This window comes from Fulmarus glacialis, unplaced genomic scaffold (genome assembly GCF_000690835.1).
Source record: "Fulmarus glacialis isolate BGI_N327 unplaced genomic scaffold, ASM69083v1 scaffold8611, whole genome shotgun sequence".
Classification (NCBI taxonomy): domain Eukaryota; kingdom Metazoa; phylum Chordata; class Aves; order Procellariiformes; family Procellariidae; genus Fulmarus; species Fulmarus glacialis.
The window spans coordinates 53,449-77,623 of NW_009194660.1; the positions used below are offsets into that span (position 1 = coordinate 53,449).

Here is a 24,175-nt window from a genome sequence, read left to right on the forward strand (position 1 = left end):
AAATGTCCATAAAGCTAGCAACTTGGGTTGCTGACGAGTTTTGCACACACGGGAGCTTTCTCCCATTGTTAAGGACACCAGCATCCCGCCTCTGTACCCCAGACTAGGGAAAGCTGAGGAATGGAAGCACATTCACTCTACCTCCACTACTGCCATGCCCTGGCTGCCAGATGGCTGTGTTGGCGGTAGAGAACCAGTGTAAAAATTCAGAGTACCCTGTGGTTTCTCTGCCCTCAGGGGACAGAGACAACTGGGCCCTGTGCTGAGGAAAGGAACAATCCGTAATACCATCTTCAGCTTTCCTCCTGCCAGGGAAACTTTGCCAGAAGTTGCCTGGATGCAGCCCAGGCACTTCACAGGGTGTGTTTCTAATGGCAAACCAATACAAATTAACAACAACTCTGCTGACGCCGCTGTAGTTACATTGGTGAGACTCGGCAAGCTCAGAGAGAAGCTCATTTGTCTTCTCCTAACCCTAGTGCTTCAGCCTCAGACACCCACTGAGACAGTGTCTCTTGCAGACTCAGAGTGACCCAGCTTGGCTTGACTTTGTGGTACTCGTAGAAAGAGAATGTGTTGTTGTTGTACAGGATACTTTGTCCTGTGGTCCTCAGAGCACTGCTGCCTCTGGTACAACTAAGGGACATGGTGTTTTTAAAATATTTATCCTCTCAGCAGCCTTAGTGGGTGTTGGAAAAAGCTACCGAATGACAAAGGCAGACATGGAGGCATATGTCCATGGCTATCATATGTCCCTGCCGCTCTTACCTTCTCTTTGCTTAAACAAAAACTGCATGAAATACTGGCCAAGTGTCTCTGAGAATTTATTTTCACTTGAAGTCTTCTATAAGTGCTTATGATTTACTGTGTAAATGACTACGGCTATGACTAAAATGACTCGGCAGCTTTCCCCTGCTAGTACATTGTTGTGAGGGCTGATTTCTCTAGATGGAACTGTTTATGTGCTTTGAGAAAGAGGTCATCTTTTATTCCACAGTAGAATAAGGATTTATTCCTTACTACTATCAGAAAAATGGAAACATTTGTCTTCCAGTGCCTTTTTGTCAGGCATAGGAGATCAGGACATTTATAGATACGCAAGAAGTGTGGTGCATGTACATTACTCATGTTCTGGCATCCACTTGCAGAGTTACACATAGACTGTGTGCTGGGAAGATGTCTGGCAATTAACCCGTACTTACCTACAGGTTTTGCCTGAGACAAATTCCTACTAAGCTCAGTGGGAGTTCTGCAATTGATTTCCTTGGAAATTTGATTGGCGTGAATAATTACACTGCCTGGCATGTTCATACTTGAAGGACTTACTGTTTAACAGTCAATTATTTCAGGTGAAAGCAGTTTTTCTGATGATCTGGTTGTACTGATGAGTTTGTACATCAATACTGCTGCACCATATACAAGTCTTAAAAGGGGCTTTGGCTTATGAACTGACATAAATTAAAGTGGAGAAATAGGTTACAGCTATATAAAAAACTAAGTAGCGCTAGGGAACATCCCTGAGCATCAGAACTCGGTTGTCTGTGCCGTAAAATTTTTAAAATCTTCCGTGGCTTGGGTCAATTAACACTTTCCCCACCAGTTCCTGGACATAGTTCAGGAGCTAGCATGGGCCACAGATCATTCCCAATAAGTGGTTTGCATATGACCATCCTGTTTTAGAGAATAAAGGCTTAGCAGTAGGGACACAGGCTGTCCTGTGATGGTTGGCCTTGGTGCCAGAGCCAAGACTCAAGCACATTTAATTTGCTATTGCAGACGTTGTCACAAATGTTTAGGGCAGTTTTTGGCAAAAGCTTCTGATGGTATTGGAGCAAGTTTATTTCTTACTCAAAACTATTTGCAAACTCTCTTCCTCCTTGTTTTGCAACTTGACAGCTCACTCTGTAGAGCCCTGCTGCTATGCAACAGTTCCAGCCTCCATGAGCAACAGCTGTACCTTTGCTGGAATGACAATATTTACACAAGAAAGGGATTTCTTAAGGGTGTGCTTAAAAAATGCAAATTTAACCTGTTTTTCCTTTGTTTGCTAACAGTCAAAACTGTCTTTAAAGCTTAGTGACATAAAAAAAGAAATCACTACTCTCCCTTTCTAGCTATCTCCAGAAAACCGCATGAAACAAGGAGAAAACAAGTACAATTTTGCAATGAAAGAAATCTGCCTGAAACCAACCAGACTGTGAACCGTGCCTAGCAAATGCATCTTTTTTAGCCTAATCCAACAACAAACATGTCTTCCATGGAGAAATACCCACTAAGTTTTAAGAAGTCTTTGGAAGCGTCTCTGAATTCTTCCACTGGAGGCAGCCCACAGGAAAAAAATGGGGTGCTGGGCAGAGAGATCCCTTGGGAGAGACCCTAGCCCTGAGCCACCACTCCTTCCCTGGCCCCTTCCTCTGCCCTGGCTGGGTGGCCAGCTGTGACCTTCAGATGCCCTGCAGCAACAGAGAGATTAATTCCTAGAGATCCTGAAATTTAAGTGTGCTCTTACCTTCCAAGTAATTACAGAGAGGCTGCCACGCTTGCTCAGCCAAACACAAATGAATAATTGCCTATGCTTTGCTTTTACAATGTGTTTAAGATATACAAGTATTTCACTCTGCTCTCAGGAAATGAGAGAATGAAATAATTGCATTGTTGCTATGGAGAAAATATGCAGGCTCGTAATTTTTTAAAACTTTGCACTCCGAATCAACCTATAAAAAAATCGTAAGTGCAGCTCCACATGGCAGAATATTATTTTTAATGGCTTCTTTTTAGTTGCCTTCTTTTTATCCCTAGAGGTTTGCATTTCTTCACTTTGGAAGAAATCTTTGATTGATTGTTTGTTTATACTTTGAATGAAAGCTGATATTTTTACATAATCATATGACTTTGGGAGCCAGTTTTAAGAAAGAGACAAAGAAACTTCTGGTAAAAATCATGACAACTGGCAAGGCAGGACTGGCAGGACAACTGGCAAGGCATGACAACTGGCAGGAAGACTCCAAATCTTGCCAGGCTGTTTTCAAGGTACTACTTATACTATTATGATACGGTGGTATGTAGTACAATAGTATATACTGTATAGTATATTTTATTAGGATTTCAATGACACCATTATCTAGAACTGTTAGAATGGCTTTACACTTTGTTCCAGTACGAGTTAACAGTTTTTTGTTACAAAGATGTGTTTCCTTTTCATTATAGCAATTATTGCTGGCTGCAATGAAAGGAGAGAAATACCTCCTAAGACACTTCTAATATAGCCCTATCTGGACCAGCTCTTAAAAATATTGCATGTGTAAAAAAAGTGACATGAGATATTCTCACTTCAAACCAGAATGATCTGTGTTTTTGACACTGATGTAACACATTTGCACTGAAGCGGCAGGATGTTGAGCTTTTCAACAGGACAGACCTAAGTGTGGGCAAGGTCTGTCTAGTCACACGGCTGGGACTCCACAGCCACTATTTGTCTGATGGGAGACCAAGTGCCAAACATGCAGTCTTCGAAACAGCCAGCGTGGAACAATTATTTCATACGAAACATGCCTGAGAATTTGGTTTCGACGAATGGGCAGGCAATGGGTTTTATGTGTTTCAGCCCAGTGTGGCTCTCTGTTTCAGCCCAGTATGCACAAACTGCCTCTTTCCTACAACTTCTGAAACAAGTTTCTGTGCAGTGCCTGGTCTTCCCCTTGCTGCATTTTTTAAAAATGAAATTAAACACAGGGCCCTATTCAGCTGAAAACAACCCCTGCAGCTGTGACTGCCTGAGGTCTGCCAGTCTCTTGTGCTCTGGAGATATTAATACAATTCTTAAAGGAAAAATATCCCCTTTCCAGCAGCCACTGGAGGAGGCTATTAGACATGATAATCCCACCCAGAGGAGCTGTTGTTCTGCTCTCTGTCATAGCAGAGAAAGTCATGCCTCTCCACAGTATCTATTTCTCCTGGGCCTAATAGGGCAGCAGAGAGCACTGGCTGAAAGTATTTTTTCTTGGCCCAGCTTGAGTAAGAGAAATATTAACAGATCTATTCCGTGCTCTGGTATTTCAATTACCCCTTCTGGACCTAGAATATGGAGAAGTATGTGGATGGAAGAAGCAATTTATAAGGCTTCATAGCAGGAATCTCTCAAGAAGAAAAAAAGAGGGGTCATCCTGCACGTTTCCTCTGATTTCTGGGAGCAGCTTAAAGGGAGAAAGAAGAGGGATTTGTGATTTGCCTCCACCTGAGGGCAAGTGGGTTTTGTGCAGTTTTAATTTCCCCCTTTCTCAAGAGTTATTCTGCATGTTTGTGAGAGAAAGGTGGAGGTGGGAGTTAATGGTGGAATTAAATAATAAAATTTACAAAACACAGAATTAAAAGGAACTCTGAGGGCCCTGATATGAAGGGGATTCCCTTTTGTCTTTCTGTTTGAGAGACAGCTTGTTCCCAGAGCTCTGATCCAGACCACTGCCTAGCCTGCAGGAGCTTGCATGAGTTTCAGAGATTTCCCACTGGAAGCAGCCTGCATTGGAGTAAGCCTAGTAAAAATGTACAACAGGTTTTAGAGCAGATACCTTTAGTCTCCTAAGGCAAAATAGCAAGGGATGTAGCCCAATTCCAGACTGCTTAGGATTAAAGAAGAACAAAACTAGTGTTGAAATAATACCATTTGCAGAGGCCAAAATATACCTCTACTTCAGAAAAACAAAGTTGAGCCTATTGTACGTGAACTATCTGTGGGAGGCTGTGGTTGAAAGAGACAGATTATTTGTTCTAGATGTCCTTACTCATTTACAAATATAGCATGTGGCAGTTCAGAGCTTTTAAATTTCTTTGTTGACACATTTTTTAAGATGAGTGAACTTAGACCAAAAGGTGAGGATGCAAATATTTAGTCATTGTAGGAAAATGTTACTGGATTTTCATGCAAGTTCTATTTCTGCTTATCTGGTGTGCAGGTGTTTTGAACATTGATACCAGAACTTGCTATGGCAGGTGAGCAAGTAAAAACATATTTATATAATTTCATCTGGGAAGTTTTCTGCAGTAAAGTTTAGGCATAACTTAGTAAATTACGCTATCTTTTAGACCACTTACTACCAATTGCATAATAGTGTTTAATGCCTTATTAAACCTGTGTGTTTTTCTGCTCTAATGATGGCCTGAGTAATTTTTAGCAATTTGACAGTTTTTTTGCTTAGGAGATAGGAACATACAGCTCAACAGGAAATGTGTTTGGCTCTGTGTCTTCCTTAATCGCCAGAGAAGTAGGGCCTCAACCCTTCAGCTAATTATTCCACAACTATAGCTGTTTAAATATGTTTTAACTTGTGTTTACATTATTTTATTCCCAAAGGCCTTTGGCAAGGTTATTTAAGCTGCTGATTTCTGCAACCCTGATTTAGTGAAAAAATTTAAGCAAGAGTTCAACATGAAACATACACATAGTCTCAGTGAGATAAATGATAACTTTGTTTAGGGCAACAGTGCTGAGCCTATATTAAGTATGCCTTGCTCTCCAAAGAAGGTGTTAGATCCTTGATCCGTGCCCACTGGCAAAATGCTGGGGCTGTTAGTGGGCATTCCCAGCATCCACTTTCCTCATTTCACAGCCAAAATAATTGCTTTTGGAGTATTTAGGACACCACAACAGTCAGCTCAGCTCAAGCAACTGTCTGGTGAAACCGCGGCCGAGGCTCACCTGTACCGCCCAGTGCAGAGCTGTTTTGAAGTCTTTGTCCACCAGAGTCAGGTCTGCTCCCTTGTGCAGCAGAGTCTGGGTATGCTGGGGCCTGTTGTGGAAAGCAGCCCAGTGGAGTGAAGTCATTCCCTGAAAGCCACAAACCGGGAGAGCAAATAATCGTCAAGTCTATGTAGATAAGCTAGACAGTTCTGAAACCATTCAGGACTGACAGACTCTTCCCTCTCCCTCTTGATTTGGAACAATTAGTAACAGCTTCTGAATTAGTGGAGTTGTAAGAGGGAACCAAGCAATTAGCTTTTTGGAGTTATTATAGAAAATGGATACAAATACGAATGCTTCTTTCGTACGTGACTATAGCCTGTTATAAATAATGCATCAGGACTGTCAGGACCACGACGGCTGGGGCATGGTTCCTCACTGCTCAGTTTGGATTCTGTGAATAAAGGCTGTTTTAGACTGGTGCTTTGACATGATGCAGTGTGATGTTTATTTTAGGTCTTATCTTTGATCCAAAATAAATATTATAAGCTAATATTCTAGCTGGCACTAATCAGCAAGCTAAGGAACTGGCCCTGTGATGTCACCAAAAAAGTCACAATCTAAACATCTCATATTTACTATTTAGGGAGAAAACAAAGCTATTGACCTGCATTTTCATTCCATCTTAGCTGTGTTCAGTCAGTCGTGGTAGACCAGAGAATTCATGGTCTGTATTTGCACCGTCATCAGCATTGTGATACACACCTATATTTTACTCTACATCCATAATATTAAAGATTTTCTGTATAAAGTTACTCATTCAATGTGTTTCTGAAAAATTGCTAGTGTTGTTCAGATGTGGTAATATTTTACTTTTGGCAGGTGTTGTTTACTACCTCTTATCAAGGAAAATGCATTTCAAGGGTCTTGCCTCGTTTCCAAAATGATAAAAAGCAAAAAATGTAGAGTGGAAAAGAAATTAAAACGTGACATAGAACCCTATAAAGCCAATAGGCAACAACTGAGGTGAAGTACGAGCTATAAAACATTGATGCAGACAGCTTATCAGTGCATTAATAGTGGAAGTTGTTAGCAGTGATTTTCTAACTAAAAGCTTGAATACCCTAACATTAGTTTCTCTCACTCATCAGCTATCTTATAACGCTTTTCAAGTCCCCAGATGGCTTAAGTACACGTGATGACAAAATAGAGCAGTTGAACAAGGGCAGTTTTGTTTTTAGTTAGGGTTTGCAAAGCTTAATCATGGGCGTTTTGGTTTTGTAAAACCAAAAATGAGGGTAAAATCCTGCCCTAACTGAAATGAATGGGAGCTCTGGCATTGACGTCAGTGGACCAAGGTTTTGACACAAGGGACTTAGTACTGTTGATGGACACTCAGTATCTGTGAGTGCTGTGAAATGAGGCTTCAGTGAAGTGATTTCCAGCTGGGAAATGGGTCCTCACCCCTAGTCCTGGAGAGCAGGAAAATCACTGAAAGAGGAGAAGCTACAGTGTAGTAGGGCAGCTTTCTGTCATCCACTCTCAGTCCATTGATATGGACAAAAAATCCTTGAAAAATCAACTTTCTCTCTGTTTCTTCTTACAGCAGAGTCAGCTGTAACATAAGAGTGTGACAACTGTGGCTAGGGATCAAAGATCTCTCTAGTGCAGGGACACAGCTCAGAGAAGTCAGTAGCAGATGCCTAGGGAGAAAACATAAGAAACAAGGCTTGGTGATATACAGTCACCTAATATTTGGTAATCAGGCTAAAGACTTCCTATGACATCCAGATCTCCACAGGGTAACGATGCCTTTTCTGAAAAAGTAATTGTTTTCATTTTCTTTAAAACTGCTGCCTGATAATTTCTGTAGGTGTCCCCAGAATTTTAGATGTAAAAACCAGTTAATAATAATTCTCTTTTCATCTTTTCCATGCAATTTATGATGCCATGGGCTTGTATTACATTATCCCTCTGACACAGTTGCCAAGCTGAAAGTCCAGTTGTAATTAGTTTGTTCTAGATGTTAGCCTGCCCATGAAAAGAAGCTACTCTATAACTATTACCATCTTTGTACTCCTTTTCTTTTCCTGTTCTTGTATATCCTTTTTCAGATTACTCTTGCAGTTGACATTCAAGATGTGGGTGTACCAAGAATTCAGACAGAGCGTAATGCTGCTTCCTGTTTTGTTTTCTATTTCTTTTCTAATAATTCGTATATTCCACATATCCTTTCGGAGCACCCAAGTGAGCAAAGAACATTGAGCTGGTTGTAGCGGCAGCTCACGCGTGGACCTGCTGCAGTGGGCAACGGCTGTTTAGCCCGCACCCATCTGATTTGTGCATGGTGATATCACCCTTGAGTGGCATCTGTAGATAGAATACTGTTTGTGAGAGGAAGTATGAGAGTGACAGCAGAACTGTCAAAGCTGAAGATCCAGCAGAATATAATATTAAAGGTGAGACAGCCAAACAATTGCACGTTTATAAAAAATAAACAGCAACAGGGGACAGAAAAGGAGAAAAAACGAGAAATGGCTGTGGGAAATATAGTGTGACACTTGTTTTGCCCAGATTCGAGGCTTTTTCAGGGAATGTTTCTTCACGTTGTCATCTCACAGGCTTCATAAGTAAACCCACAGAAAGCCACAGTTGTGGAAACTATGAAACCTCCAGATGTATTTCTTACTGTTTATGCGTTCATGCATTCATCGGGGTGTTTTTCTGGAGTGTAAGATGGGAAAACTGAAGTGTTCTACTTATGCCAAGAGAACAGCCCTATTAGCTGCAATCATTTGTGAGGATCCATGTTTTTCAGAAAACATGAATATTCAGGGCTTGTATTGACACTTGAACAAATATCTCCTCAGTGCCAAATGACAGTGAGCTGGACTAAAAGTTCCAAATTGCATGTAGCGATGCATTACAGCAAAACATTACAGCTTGAAATTACGATCCGTGGTTCCATGCAATTCATTAGCAACATAATTCTACACCAAGACAAAGCATACATCTGGTTTAGGTTGTTGTGAGCAGGGTCTGCAAACCATCCAGTGGATAAGGAAGGTCCATGGGAAGAGGGAAAATTAACAACCCTGTGGTGGTTCTGGCACTGTGGAGAAGAGATGCATCCTTGAGCAATTTTTAGAGTGAAGAGAAACATATGAAAAGACATTCAGAGTCTCTCTTGTGTCTTGGCTTCTCTATTTGGAGAAGAACACATTTGGGAAGTTAACACTCTCCTGTGTATGCTCTCTCTATATATGCAGGGCACAATTCTTTAAGGATCAGAGGACAGCATAAATTTTTGTAGCTCCATGGCTGTTATGTGTAATACCAGCTTTCTGGTATTTTTCCTGAGAACAGTACTTTAATGATGGGATGATTGGTAAAGGTGAAGATTTAGCCCAATGTCTAACTTCAGAAGAATCGAAAGCAATTAATGTCTTGGCAAGTGAGTTAAGAAACTGATTCCAGGTACCTCATAGGTGGCAGTATATGGAGAAGGTTTATTAGCCTAAAGGTGCATCACATATAGTAGGAAAAACGAGATAATGCTTTGCAGAGTTCAGCAAAAGCGAAATAGAAATTTTTGACTAGTACATAGTCTCATCATAAAATTGATAGTACAGTGTACTTTTCTGAACAGCATGAATTGTATGCCCCCAGAGCCTGGGACTGTGACTTGTAGCACAAGCTCACCCACCTCGTTGTCCTGGTGATTAATTTCACTAAGATTTGACTGCTGCAGAAGCACGTTCAGAAGCCTGCGGAAGCAATGACATAATCAGTGTGCTGTACTCCTGACTAAACCTGAAAAATCGACATTTTTTGAGAAACAAAACATGCAATTTCAAGAAAAATCAGTATTAGTGATGGGCACAGGTCAGAATCTTAGGTCTGAGCTTTGTCATATTAGAAAAGCAAATAGGACTTTGTGGCTTACTGTAACGACAGAAGTTTAGTGCTGGGAATTAAAAGCAGATCCACTAGGAAGAATTCTTGTACTGATTGCCAGGCTAGAATCAGAGTGTGTAATAGTATACATGTGTGCAGTTTTTGGTAGCTTAGCAATTCATTGTCATCGTATTTTATAAAGTTTTCAACAAACAGAAATGCTAACGACCAGTTTCTACAAGGATTTTTCACTCTCCTTAACTCTTGGAGTAATGTGATGTTGTGTATGTGTTTGTGTGTATATGCATGCATACACACACACAAACCAATAGTATTTTACAAGGCCTTACGTGTGTCTGGTGGGATAGGGCCATTTTTATGGTACAAAATATAGCAATGCATTGGTTCACACTTTATAGAATATCAGACTACAAACACTCCCCTCTGGTGGAGGGAACAGTTACAATAAAATAGTTACATGAGATATTATTCAAGCACAATAATATTTTTAACACTGCATGGATTTTGCTTTCCTTTTCCTTTTGGTATCCTATGAAGATGTTCTGAAATCACTATAGGTTTGGCGAAGATGGTTGTGTTTTACAGTCAGGTGCTAAGTGTGTGGATCATGTACATGGGTGGGACAAAGACAAATAGCATAGATCCTAATACGGATGTACAGTTCTTATGATTCTAGCAAAAGGAAAGATACATTCTCAGTGGATCCCTAGATAAGATCATAATGCAAATCTGTGGTTCATCTGAATTTGCTAGAAACCTTCAAAACATGGACATTTAAAAGACATGCTGCTTTGCCGGGAAACTAAAAGATGATGAAGTGTCAAGGAGGGAACTCTGATAAATGTACAGATAATGCACAGATAAATGTGTACAACCATAGATTTATTCCCATGTATAGGAGACTGAATGAAAATTGTTTGCTGCTTTTCATCAGGACAGTCTTCAACAACTTCCAGTATGTTTTCTGGATTGAACTGTGCTCAGGTGTGTGGATCAGATCAAGTTTAGAATGTTGCATCACAAATCTGTTCTTTTTTTTTCTTCCTCCCAGTAATAAACAACTATGTATGTTGTTTATTGTAATGTAATGTATATTATTCAAAAGAATGACATTTACAGTTGCTTAGGGATGATTTGGGCAATTCTGCAGATGAAAAGCTTATCCATTGGTAACTTTGCCAGAAGTCCAAATTTAATTTTTTTCTAATTAGTATATCCCTAAAGGGTGAAGGCTGGGCAGTTCCTAGTGCTTTGCTAGGACTTCAAATCCATTTGTATATGGATACAAGTACTTGTAGAAAAGGGGTGTTACACCTCCTTTTCTGAATCACACAACCAATGGCATAATGGAGTCATACTTTAGGAACTGTGAAAAGGATGACATTTTAGGATTGCTGTGATTAGTTTGGTAAAAAATTGTAAAAGGAAAGAGACATTTTGTAGTCATTTGGGAAAATGACTCAGAATCTCAAAAATTCATTATCTGAAAACAGGTCTGGGTAAAAATAGACTAGTGAGCAGAAAGAAAGTGAGATAGCCAAAATATGCTTGTAAACCCCATTTATCACATAGTTTTATAATCTGATACATGGTTCTGTAGTTTAACCCCAGATATAATCAATGAAACCAGTGTATGTGAAGGAAATGTCATTCTTTGAGTGTAAAACCTCTATGAACAACAAACTTTGGCTCACTTGTATCCTTAGTTCGTTATGGCAACATAAGTGCTATCACTCAAATAATGTAGATACTCAGCCATGCAGCTGAGATTTCTCTCATATCTGCTCTTAAAGGCATAGATCAGGAAGTCCATGGATTCTCTTTCCACCTTTCCTTTTAGGCTCTGTGGAACGCACTGAAACACATAAATCAATTATCAACTCAATACATAAATTGGCTGATCACTGTCTCTGTCTTTCCATGTGGTCCATGCGCTGCCTCCAGCACCTGGGGTTGTAGCAGTGGGCTGCCAGCTTTCAAAGTTGGCTGAAAAAGCATTTCATATACCCTTTTCGCAATGACATGGGATTCAAGAAAGTAAAAATGGAAAAAGCCTCCCCTTCAGTGCGCCAGGCATGTCTTCTGGGCATGGGGCAAACCCAGTGAGAAGACAGAGGAAAAGGAATTGAGCAACTGGTAAACTCCTGTGCAGAGCAAAGGTCTGCCCATATCCATGAGAATATTGAAAACGTTCAGGGAACTCTGTGTGCTGCTGGTAAAGCAGATTACTGTTCCCTTTCAAGTAACAGCATGTGCAGTGTTGTACAAACATTGTCTTCTTTCTGTGGAGGATTTGTTTAATGATAGTGATCCATACTTTTGTAGAAACCTCAAACTATTCTCTCCAAGTGATGCATGAAAAGCAATGATAACGTGGAAAATGAATAAAGCTGTTAAAAAACGGCTGGAGAGCAAGATCAGCAGAAACGCACAGAGGTCTGGGCTGGTCTGATATGGCGAGAGCAGCAAAACCGTGAACTCAGTGATTAAGTCACATGAACATTTTCCTTGTACTAAATGATTTACCTGTCTCTAATATCTTCCTATCCCTCCAGACTTCCTATCCCTTCTTACTTAGAAGACTTTTTTGAGTGAATTTATCTAGATGTACAAATCAAAATTTGTTAAGCCTTCCTATTATCACAGGCTGGAATGAGACAAAGAGGATCTTTCTTAAGACGTCTTGTGAAGACACTCTGGAGCTATTACTCCACCTTCAGTAAAAGTAATTAAAAATGAGCCAGTCCACAAAACCTCAGCTTCCCTTTACAGTAGAGTCTCTCAGAGAGGTTGTCGTGTGGAAAACTTTTCTCACATTTGCTGTGCTACTCAGAGGAGAATTCCAGAGAAGGATCTTCTTGTAGTATTTCTTGTGGGGAGGTGGCAGAAAGGTAATTCGTTGGGAGAAACCCAGGGTTTCAACCTCTATTATAATTTGGTTTTCCCTCCTGCTGTTGTGATCTTAAACCAGGCTCCTCACCTTACTTGGCCATATATCTCTGTTACACAGGTGTTGTACAATGCTTTTTCTCCCCTTTACCCCATTTATGATAACCACTGAACAAAGGAGCAAGTCACAAGTGTAACTGTCACAGCTAACCTTCTGACTCAGGTTCCCCTTTGGGCTGGGTAGCTTGTGTGGGTGACTATCTGTTGAGATTCAACCAGCAAATACTGTTGGAGCCTGGGACATACCTCACGTCAGGTTCTGCGGTAGCAGCGTGTAGTGGCAACCTCCCGTTTTTGTCAGGTATGTTCTGCTTAGCACCGTTTCTGAGCAGGCTGACACAGCCTTCCAGCCAGCCCTAAAAAAGAAATTAGAGCATGTCAAAGAGGAAAGTGAAATGCATCAGGCAAGATCTTTGCTTGTTGGTTCTGGCATCTGTGTGTGACTGTAGCTGTTTCTGCCAGCAGTGGAACTGGTCTTTTGTTTCCCCAACAGAGATCTCAGCACTGAGAGCAGAGTCTCAGACTAGCTCGGTCATTTGTTTCTGTGATAAAGTGTTTTCTTTACACTGCATTTTGGTTTTTCTGCAGCTGTGGCAAGTACCGGCTGAGTAAACAGTGATTAAAAACCTGCTAATTCCTCTATCACTAGCAAATGCTACACATATTCCTGCATGTGGATTTAATTATGCTAGGTTAAACCAAGAACATGAGCACTTAATGTCGTTTCCTTTATGAGATTTTAACAGGGATGGCAAATCAACAGTAAGAAGCCTTAGAGTGTGGTCTTATAAACATTGTTGCAGAAGTTTGAATTAGTTACAACGTTAGACTGAAAAAAGCACCAAAACAGATGGGATGAATCAGTTCTTGGACTAAAACCTTCTTTTGATCACCTCAACAAAAAAAGCAAGTAAACAATCTGGTTGTGACTGCATAAGTCTTTCAGCATATACTTAAGTCCCAGGGAAATCAAGCATGTGTTTAAGTGTTTTGTTCAAACCTCTGCAGGCAATTCATAAATACCGTTCCCTCCTGTTTGAGCTACATCAGATCAGCATTACCAGCATTTATAGGGAAAAGGTGTGGAATGATGGAATCAGAACATCCCTGTTGCAGCTGCTGGTGGAAATACAAGACCACTGAATTCTGCATGAGATTGTGGCTGTGGAGCTCTGCTGAATTCAGTTCTCTGGACAGACTTCACGGCCAAATGCTCTCTAGACCTCTGATTATATCCATCACAGAAACAGAAGTGGAAACTTCGAAGCCTGGGTGGTTTAAATCTTTTCCAGTAATTTCTTTTTTTCCAAAGAATATTTTTTTCCCTTTGGGAAAAGAGGAAGGAAAAAAGGAGCATGACACTAATTATGGGATTTTTTGAAAATATCTGGCAGAGAAAATGTTTATTCTCAAGTAAGTGGGGCATGCTCCTTGCACTGAATGAGACTGCCTGTTTTGCTATTTTCTACACTTATTTTCTGGCTGAATATCACATAGCTGAGCAGAAGCATTGTTTTTGTCCTCAATTTGCAGGAAGAAACTAGATGCAAGGGATGTGATTTAATTAGGCTTCCACGGTATCTCTTTAAATGAACTGGCGGTCATCCAACCATAACTCATACTATGCAGCATGGGTGAACAATTCTTCCTCCTTTCTGTCCAACTAATAATGGAAACCCATTGTCAACTCCTCTGCCCAACTAGCTTGGTCCCCATCCTCTCTCTGAATCCTGAATTCCCTCCAGCGAGGGAAGACTAAGGAGAAGAGGACCATCCTTGTGTGCTTCAGACAGAGAGCACCACATCTCCATTCCCAAACTTCTCAATGGGATGTCTGCCCCTACTATCACTTGCATGTGGGTTGACTGGGTGATTGGATTGCTTATGATCTGAGTATCTGCACTGGCACCTGCAGCACCTTGAACCTAAGTTCTTAACCTGGCCATCCAAGGTCCAGAACTATAGTGAAAAAAAGCAATGCCCTGGCTCATGTGGTGTGCAGGAAAACATGCGTGCCGACCACCAGAGTTTGAGATAGGAATGCCCTTTCTGGAGCATAAAAATCTGATGCTGACAGTGGGAGGGGAGAAGTTAGTCTGCATATTAAGAACAAGAGAGGACCTTCCAGTGCACAGAAACAAGTGGCTTTCTTGAAACCACACAGAGGACCTTGGATCTAGGGGAGATGCCCATACCGTGCATTGATTTTTCAACCTGAAAGAGAAAGGACACTCTGACAGGAGTTCTGATCCTTTTCTAATAATCATTGCTTCCAGCTTTGCATTATAATAAAGTTTCCAATTTCACTGTTGTCTAGAACCAAATGTTTTGTACTTTTTTTCTTTCTGTAGTATAAACAGAAATCTTATTTGGTCTGCATGTTTACTCCCTTCACTCCATCTATTTTTCCATCCTTCTCCCCCAATTCTTGGTACCAGGTAAGTTGCCAGAGATAAACTGGTACGTCCACAAGCATCTTGAGTATTAATATTGGCTCCCATCTTCAACAGAAGCTTCACTGTATCAACCTGGCGTCCTGACACAGCATGCATCAAAGGTGTGCAACCTGGGGAAGAAAGTCAAATGTTCTTTTACAATTTTTATTTTGTCAAAGCCGTAAGATAGAGATATTTTCTTATTTGCTAATGTTAGCATTGGCAAATTAACAAATCCTTTCTCTGAAAACTGTCCAACAGTTGTACTCAGCTTTTTGCAGGCAGGAAGCAACTGCTATGCCAGTTACTGACCACTGATTTTAAAAAGAGCATGACTTCATTAGCAAAAGCCTTGCCTCATTAACTCTACTTCTGGAGGGAAAAGTGTTTGTCTGTTGACAAGCTCCCAGTATGAACTGTTGGCTTTGTACACCATTTTGGAGGCTGATATTCTTCAGAGTGACTAGTAGCCAGATGGTGATTGGCTAATTTTCTCAAACCCAGCTTCATTCTGTCTCTATGTATTCAAAACATTTATGAAATTAAGCCCCGTCCAGAGCAAAGGTGTATGTGTGTGAATTGGTGCTTTCTGTAGACAAGAACTTATTTTAAAGACTGGATTTGCTCTAGAATATTTTCTTTCCTGTTGTCATGAGAATTTATTTTATATTCTGCAAACAATTTCTGTGCTGGAAAAAACCTGAAATCTATATTCAAACCTAATACTCAAATTTCATAATGAAGTATTATGATATCTTTTAATTGCTTCTGCTTCCTTCCATTCTGTTAACTGCTGAATAACAGCAAAAGATTTTCCTGCAGAATCTGAAAAAGCAATTTAAGGTGACTAAGCTGGGAATAAATATGAATTTAGAAACTATAAGACTACTATAAACTTCAGACACAACTGAAGAATAATTATTCTTACTGGATTCAATGAGACTGCTGAACAAATGCATGCTTCTCAACCTGAGGTTATGCAGACTCTGCCATATGTGCAGGATATGAGCCATATGTTTTGTCTTGCAAGATTGGTCTTTAGTTACATTTGTATGTATAACCTAGTAAACAAGTTTATTCTGGAGCTGAAATACTTCTATTTGCTGATCAGCCTATCTCCACCTGCTGCCCTTCATACCTAGTCCCTCTCCCATTAAAGATCTGGACTGAGAGCATTTTAGCTTGATTAAGCATTTTCCCTACTGACCAATAGATGTTTTAAAGATAACAGTTAGGATGTCTGGTTTAAAGCATAGGAAAAATTGGTAACTTGGTAAAAGCTGGTAAAGATTAGAATAGACAGTGTTCATATGGACCCTTTAAAAGAAACTGCAATTAAAAAATACTTTTGAATAAGCAAAGTCTTCCTTGAGAGAAGCTTCCGCAGAGTTCTGTGGCTCTAATTCACTTGGGAAATAGGTGCATATAAAACCCAGCCAATGGACAGCACTTTGTTATAACATTAAATAGTAACCTGAACACAAAATGAAAAGGAGCACAGTCTCACAGATGAAACAGATTATTTAGATCATTGCACATTGTACAACCAACCCTTTGGCAAAAATTATATGACAAAATCATTCAAACTGTGTCTGTACACATATTTTTTAAGTGCAAAAGACTGGAACTTTCTACTATAGAGATGTGCAGAATGTACAGCATTTGGCTTTAATAAAAAATACTATTTTTCCTTGCCCGAAATGACAACAATTTCTCAACATCTCCCTAAAGAAGCTAAAATAGATTCATGATAAATTACTGTCTGATTATAGCAAAGCAACTTATTTGTATCCATATAAAAAATCTTACAATTACAGGGGGAAAGAAGTATCCATACTGAGCATTTCCAGTGGATGTTCCAAAGAATAACTCAAATTTCCCATATTCAGCTACTAAATATAATTTGCTGAACACAAAAATCAGGATAAAAAATGGAAAATTTAATTGCAAGCTGAAGCAACTAATCCCCTGAGAAAAAGCTCAGCCTTCATTTACCCTCACTGTCGCAGCACTCCAAGATGGAAGGATCTTCTCGAATCACTGCAGTTAGTGTGTTCACATCGCCATTAGCTGCTGCTTGGTAAACCACAGTCAAGTCAACCTCTTCTGCTGCATCACCTGCAGGGGAAGAGTATGTCTATGAGTAAGCGGAAAGCAAGTACAAATGATTAACAGTGAAAATAATGACGTTTATTTCACTGAGTTTTTATGACTATGTAACTCGAGGTGGAACAAAGTGTATCTAAACAGCACTGTGGTTTTTCTTAGTCATCTGAAACTTGTTTTTCAGCATAACTTCTTCCAAAAACTGTCAGATGTAGACACTGAGAGGACAAAAGAAAACTTCTGGAAAGTTTCCACCTCTTATAAGTAATCATACTAATATTAATGTAACATGACTTGAGAAACAATGAAGTAATAACTGAACTAGCTCATAATATTGCTGGCTACACTTCTATGAGATAGGATAAAATCAGGATACAGGTGTTTTCATTTCAGTGTTATCCTTGCACCAGTCAGAAGACTGAAGCTTTTCACTTCCTTTCCCTGCGGTGTCCAGGGGAATTCTCTTCTCAGGAGAGTGAACTTCTGGCAGCAATAGTTTGTGTTAATAATTCCTGCAAAAAGGAAAGGTGGACTGTTGCTTCGAACACAGGAGAGGTTTATTTTATTTGGCAGTTACAGTATGAGGTATTATTTAAAGCAGATGCCTTGCAGGACCTGTTCCTGAACACTCCTCACATTTTTGTTTCTGGAGAAATTAATGCGATGATTCTCTCTTTGCTTCTTTGCTTGTAACTTCCTTCCAGACTGGTCATCCCATGCTTCACATGCCTATACCTCCTTCGGCTTCTAGTGAACTATTAACATGTTAGCTCCAGGAGTCAAAAGAGTTGATTTTTTGGTGCAGGGTCAAATCTGATGTAATGGTAAAATGCTCTAGATATGTATTGTTGGTCAGCCACATGTTTAGTTTTAAAAAGAGTTTCTGATCTCTATTAACTCAAAAAGAAGTACAGCTGCAGTGAGCTGTGGTGTTCACCGTGGCTCAGGGTCAGAGCTACAGAGCGTAACATCTGTCCAGCCACTGCACTACCTTGATAGCACGAGAAAGTGAAACTGACTCTTAAATCACATTAGAGAGTTGGTCAAAGGAAAGACAGATTAGTGACTGGTGATTTATCCTTACTGTTGTGTCTTCTGGAGATAGCATAACTGTGTAAGCTGTGCAGAAAAAAGGGAGATGGTTTAAAGAGAATTTGAAAAGTTAGTAAAAAGTCTTTTTCATAATCAAATAATATATTATTATTAACACATTGATGTAAATTATATTTTAAACATTGTCATATATATTTTTCAGTGATAAAAGATCTTTAAAGATAATTTTAAAGTATTAGCCATGCTATTCACATTGTGATCAGATGTTGTCACAGCTGAACCCGCATGAGCTCCACACTGGGTTTTACAGCCCAGCGTAGTTCCCCACATGTGACCTTCTCTCCCCAGGATGCAGTCGTCGCTCTCGACTTCAAAACTTGGCTGCCATGGAAACACAATCAGCTCTTATTCTGGGAAAGGTTAGTCTGTCAAAGCTGGAGCTCTGGTTGTGGGCTTGGGAAAACTACAAAGCTGATGTTAAATTTGCCTTCATCAGTGCGCAGAATCCCTCCCCATCACTACTCAACTGAAGAGAATTTATTTTCTTTCTCCTAGCTGGTCTTTTAAATTACACATTTGATAAAATTTGTAGATTAAAAATGTTAACTTGATTTTTATTCTATTGGGGAGTCTATTGCTGAGGGAACTGTTCATTTGGCTCAGAAGCTTTGATCTGGGTGCTTGGGAGATCAGGAGAGACTAAGAGTCATTGCCTCTGGAGAGTCATCATCAGTGACTAGTAATTGAAAAAAGAAGTGACTTTACCACGGGGCCCATTAATCAGATTTCCTTATCATGCCAGATCTGCAGACTGTTCTCACAATTGGTAAACTCAGCAAAGACATGTTAATAACAAGGTCAGGTTTGAGCTACTCCCTTACTCAAAGAGGGGTATAGTACGGGCTGGGTGAAGGCAAGGAGGCGAGGCAGAGGTTCATTGCTTGTGTTGCTCCTCTTGCCCAGTCTCTGGAGGTACACAGGAGGTGCCAGACACAAGCACCAACACAGCTCCTCTCACAGCTGCATGTGGTGGTTATTATATGGGTATGGTACTGAGAAGATGCTGCTACTGGCATTGGGAAAGAAACCATGAGAGGTACTGAGACAGACAGCGGATCAAAGGGGCCCTCACCTTGTTTTATGCATCACTCATGCAAATTTTGTACATTTTGCTGTTTAACCTTGTAAGTACTGTTAAATTTTCCTTCTGTGAGTCAAGAGCAGAGCAATCCAGCCACAAAAGGAAATTCTCCTGAGCAGAGCAGTTGCTTACCTGCAGGGCAGGATGGCAGGAAGATGAGGACATGGATGCACACCTGCATGTGGGTCCCTGACTCCCTCTACCCTTTTTTATCTAACTAAAACCAAAACGCCTTCTCCCCTGTGCCTTTGCTTGTGCTGGGCTGAATCTGCTTTCCCCAGAGCAATATCCCCCTGTATGAGGAGAGGAAGCAAAACTCTGAATGGATGGATGGATGAATGAACAGAGACGTTTTCCCCATGCCTGCTCTCGCAAAACACGGGCTCCACTCCTGTTAAGGGATGTTGGCGTGAAGCCACATCCAAGATTCACACTTTCCCACCCATGAGTCCTAGCTGAGAGAGCAAGGAGAGGCAGGTGGACCAGGCTGTCACCCTGCTGGCGAGGGGGACTGGCCCAGAAGGAATTTATGAGTGCCCATATTGTGCATCTGACATAAAGTAGACTGACACAAATTCCCTTTCTATAGGGTGACACGATTTCAAGTGGGGTGTCTTTCACACGACCTGTGTGGCTTTGGGTGGGGGGCAAGGAGGAAGGCAGATGCGTGGTCTTCTGGCGCTTCACATGACAGGGAGCCGGAAATGCCTGGAGGGCTTAGATGTCATTTATGCTGGATGCACTTGGCTCCAGGTGACACAGTATCTCCCACTTCATCTTCCTCCAGTTTACCCTGTCAAGGAATGAGGGGGATGGGTGCAAAGCTTGTAGGCCATTTCTTTTTGCAGACACCTTCCTGGGCAGAAGAGGAATGGTTCAGAGAGTGGGTGTTTTGCAGAAGACTGACAGTGAGGTACTGAGCGCTTGTGCCCCCTTCTGTGAGCTTACCCTTGGCTGTGGCTAGGGTACCAGCACTACGTGGAATAAAGGGACTGGGAACAGCCAAATGCCTGGCCCTCCATCTTCAAATGCGTTAGCGTTACTTCATTTATTATCTTGTAGTTCTGTCAATGCCAGTAAGTACTGGTGCCATTTCAGATACATTTTACATTTTGTTTTGGAAAATTGCTGTGCTCCTGGTGAAAGTAAGCTGTCAGTCAGCTTCAGGAAGGCAGAAGGTCCAACTAAGAGCCTGCATATGGAGCAAGGGTAGGGAGAAACTGCAGGCTGGCACAACAGTGGCGTAGAAAGGTCTGGAAGAATCTTATTGAGCAAAGACCAAATAACATACAGGGTTGTGACATCTTCTTTCATAGCTAAAATCCTCAGAAAGAATCAAAGTTAAAAGCCAATCTATCTGAAATAAGGTCCAGTGTTTTAAAAGAGCATCATTTCTCTAAGACAAAGTAGTTGTCTTTTAGTTGGAAAAGGGAGTATATAAAGAAACATGCAGAATGATCACAGGATTCACAGTAATGAAATTACATAGCTTGTGACATTAATTCTCCTCTGACTCTCCTATGAAGAATGTGTTTTTTACACAATTTGTGATGTCAGCTGATGTGTTGTTTTACAAAGTGCATGTTAGATGTACAGAAGTGCGTGCTTTCTCCTGCATTGGATTTTTAAGGTCTAAATAAATTTGCTGCAGCTTAGTGTACGTGGTCTTGACAATGACTGATTTAGACCTTGCTAAAACACTAAGTTTTGAAAACTGAAGGCTGGATAACAGGATGATTTATGTTCATTGTGAAGAAGAAATATTTATGTATATAATTTAGTCCCCTCTTTCCCATAAACCCTCTTGTCTCCACCAGTAACCAAATGCCTTATGTGATTCCCACAACTTGTCAGTAGGACACAATACTAGGCAGTTTATTTGATTTCAGCATGTCAGTGTCAAGGGTCAGTGGGAGGTGGATGAGTCCAGTTTTTGGAAATTATAACTGTGAATGTACCAGTCCAGGCCTTTGTCTAGCTTCTCTGTTTAAACGGTAAACAGGTACGGCACACATTTAAATAGCACACAAGCTGTATTAGGAGGGGAGGGGTTTCTGATGTTGGTTGGCTTCTTTAAGTCCCACATTGCTACTGCTGTTACTATTGATAAGTATTATAAGATATTCATGAGCAGTACCATAGGAAGTGTTGCAAAGAGACAGTATGATTTTCAATCTGAATGCTGTTTTTTTGCTCTGTAGCTGGGATAGTTTTCTGATGTATGGGGTGGAGAAAGGGTTTGTAGGGAGGGGTGGATTATTTTATTGGACCAACAGGTATTCATCTGGTGTGTTCGAAAGTGTATACTTCCATTTTTATAAATTGCTCCAATGAAAGATATTCCCCTTCTCCTTGTTAAAAAAATTATGCCTGCTTAAATCAGTAATATGCCAAGACATTACCATGCTATTTAGATAAAATCCATCATACACTGTAAATTTTGAATAGAGCTTTCTTTGCGTGATAACCAATAGGTTCAGTGTCCCATTACGGTGTGTTGTCTGCTCCTGCTCCCCATCTGCCTCCCACGCAGCTAGCAGGAAAGGCAAACAGTAAGTCACAAATCACCTAATGAGCCAGCATCCCTGCAGTGGTGGTGAGGGGAGATGATGAATTTATCTGGAGGGGACCCTCTTGCTGGGGAGGTGCTGTGAGTGGAGTGTGACATGGGGCTGGAGATGATGTTGGACAGGAATAAGGATGGGTCAGTGTGGACAAGTGGCCTGGCAGGAAGAGGGGCTGCAGATTAGGAGCCAGGGGAGGTACAGGCAGATGTTGTCTCCCAACTCTCTCACTTCTATCCAGATAAGTGGTTTGGGTCAGTGGTTTCCTGCATTGCTGTCTGCCCCCTTATCCATCTGGAGATTTGACTTCTCCTTCCCCAGTTCTGCCTCATTCCTGGCACCACTTCCATCGGCTCCCTGGCAGTCATCCCCACGGCACTGAGCGTGCAGGTTTCCCCTCGCCCTCCCCAGTCTGAGCACTGCTGCGTTGGCAAGTGGCACAGGGCACAGCAGTGCCTGCAGAAGGAGAGCTTGAGAACGGCTGTTTGGAGCTGCAGAAGCTCAGTCAGCCCCACACCTCTGTCCTGTTGGGGAAAATGCTCCTTATGTCATTCGCACATGACCTAGGAGCACCTCTCTCTATTCCTGCAGTACAGATCCCCCTTCTCCCATTGCACTTCCCTTCCTCCTTTATCTTTGCTGGTAGTATTTTTTGTCTTTTGTCACTCAGTTTTGCTTGATGACTTCCCACCTTTCCCCATCTACTCAGGGTGGTGTCACGGCTGGGCTGGTGCAGACCAGTACTCTCAAGACTGGCTTCAGGCTTTGAGCACTACTGTGGCTGAAAGGCAGCCATAAGCCCACTGCTTTACATGGAGTGTATTTACTTTGGGTTCACCAAAGAAGCATAGGCAAGCACAAAAGTACAACCTGTGGGACCCAGCCACCCAAAAGACACCTCAGCGTCTGTCTTCCTCCTGCCCTTCACCTTTTTTCTACAGTCAGCACCTTTGCTGTGGGGCCAGCATGGCCATGTCAGCTTTGATGCTTTGCAGATGTGCACTGGAAACTGTGGCCACTGCACATACATTATTTGGCAAGCTGACTTAAAGAGAAATTTGTTGCAACATGGATAATCAAACAATGACAGCTTCCTGCCTTGGGAACATAAAAGGAATGCCACTACATTCCTTATAGTGGATTAAGCCGTAAGACATAAAAGCTTGTATTGGCAAATAAAGACATGAAATTCAACCATTTAACTTAAAAACAGACAACAAAGAGACATTTGTATTTCCATAGCAACCTTACCATGTAGAAAATCTTCATGTTGGGGCTTTTAAAGATATCTTAAATTCACAATTATGGCAATACTTACCTATACAGCTAAGATTTGCTGAAGCAAAGTCAATCACTTGTCAGCATCTAGTCCTTTTAATATATACAAACTAGTAAACTTATGAAAATCAGCTTTTCTTAAATTTTTACTCCATTTTAAACTGCTCTGTTTGCTAATATTGCAATTGTTCTTTTATATATATATCCATAAAAGGACCAATATATAATATAAACAATAAATATATACATACATCTCTCAATGCTAAGCATAAGAGCAATCAGATGCTGTTGCTATTCTGCTGAAAAAAATTATTTTTAAAAATCACTGTAGCAATATGCTGAAATATCCATGTCTAAAACGATGGAAGAAATTCCTTCATGTGTAACCAAAATAAATCTCTATGAGACCTGATCTTGTCCAAAAATTCTTGTTAGTCATTCTGTCAATTAATCTTAATACATTTGCCTGGGAGGCATAGGAGGACCGGAGGATTTTGAAATTAGTAGCAGGTGACTTACCTTTGTGCTGATCAAACACTGATGAGGAACTGAAATCCATTGTGGTCTGTCTCATTATTTACAACCAGACCAGACAAATGCCATCTCCAGGGTTTTCAGGGAAGAATCCCATATGTTACAGAAAACAATGCGATAGCTGTCGCCAATCTTCTTGTCGGAGAATTAAACTCACTTTACGGCTGCAGGTTGTTGTCACTAGCCTGATGGGAACGGTTTATTATGTTTGTCTGTTATGGACCCTCTTAAAATAACATCCCTGGAAGCTTAACTGAGCTTCTGAAAAACGTCTTAGCTTCTGCGAGCGAAACTGCCGATGAGCAGCTCTGAGAGATGCTGCAGCTCATCCAGGCTCAGCAGCCAAGCACTGCCCGTAGACAAACAAGCCTCGGAGGGTGAGTGGGACTCGGCTGGCAGACGGAGCATGTGCAGAGCTGCCAGCGCAGGTCGGGTGCAGACATCCTCGCTGTGCTGGCTGAGCGGCATGTGCGGCACTCACGGACAGCCCGGCGGGCAGGCTGCCTGTACCACTGTGCTGTCA

At 41.1% G+C, this 24,175-nt stretch overlaps 1 protein-coding gene across 1 annotated transcript in view; it reads right to left on the minus strand.

Annotated features, from left to right (window-relative positions):
* ANKRD55 (ankyrin repeat domain 55) overlaps positions 1 to 23,677 on the minus strand; it is a 47,330-nt gene extending 23,653 nt beyond the window's left edge. Inside the window, exons 1-6 of the mRNA XM_009587838.1 lie at positions 23,638 to 23,677; positions 16,972 to 17,094; positions 14,977 to 15,107; positions 12,788 to 12,897; positions 9,381 to 9,441; positions 5,693 to 5,821 (exon numbers count right to left, since the gene is read on the minus strand). Of these exons, the coding sequence (XP_009586133.1) occupies positions 5,693 to 5,821; positions 9,381 to 9,441; positions 12,788 to 12,897; positions 14,977 to 15,107; positions 16,972 to 17,094; positions 23,638 to 23,677 (594 nt within the window). The remainder of the gene's footprint in view (positions 1 to 5,692; positions 5,822 to 9,380; positions 9,442 to 12,787; positions 12,898 to 14,976; positions 15,108 to 16,971; positions 17,095 to 23,637) is intronic.
* Between the last annotated feature and the right edge of the window lie 498 nt (positions 23,678 to 24,175).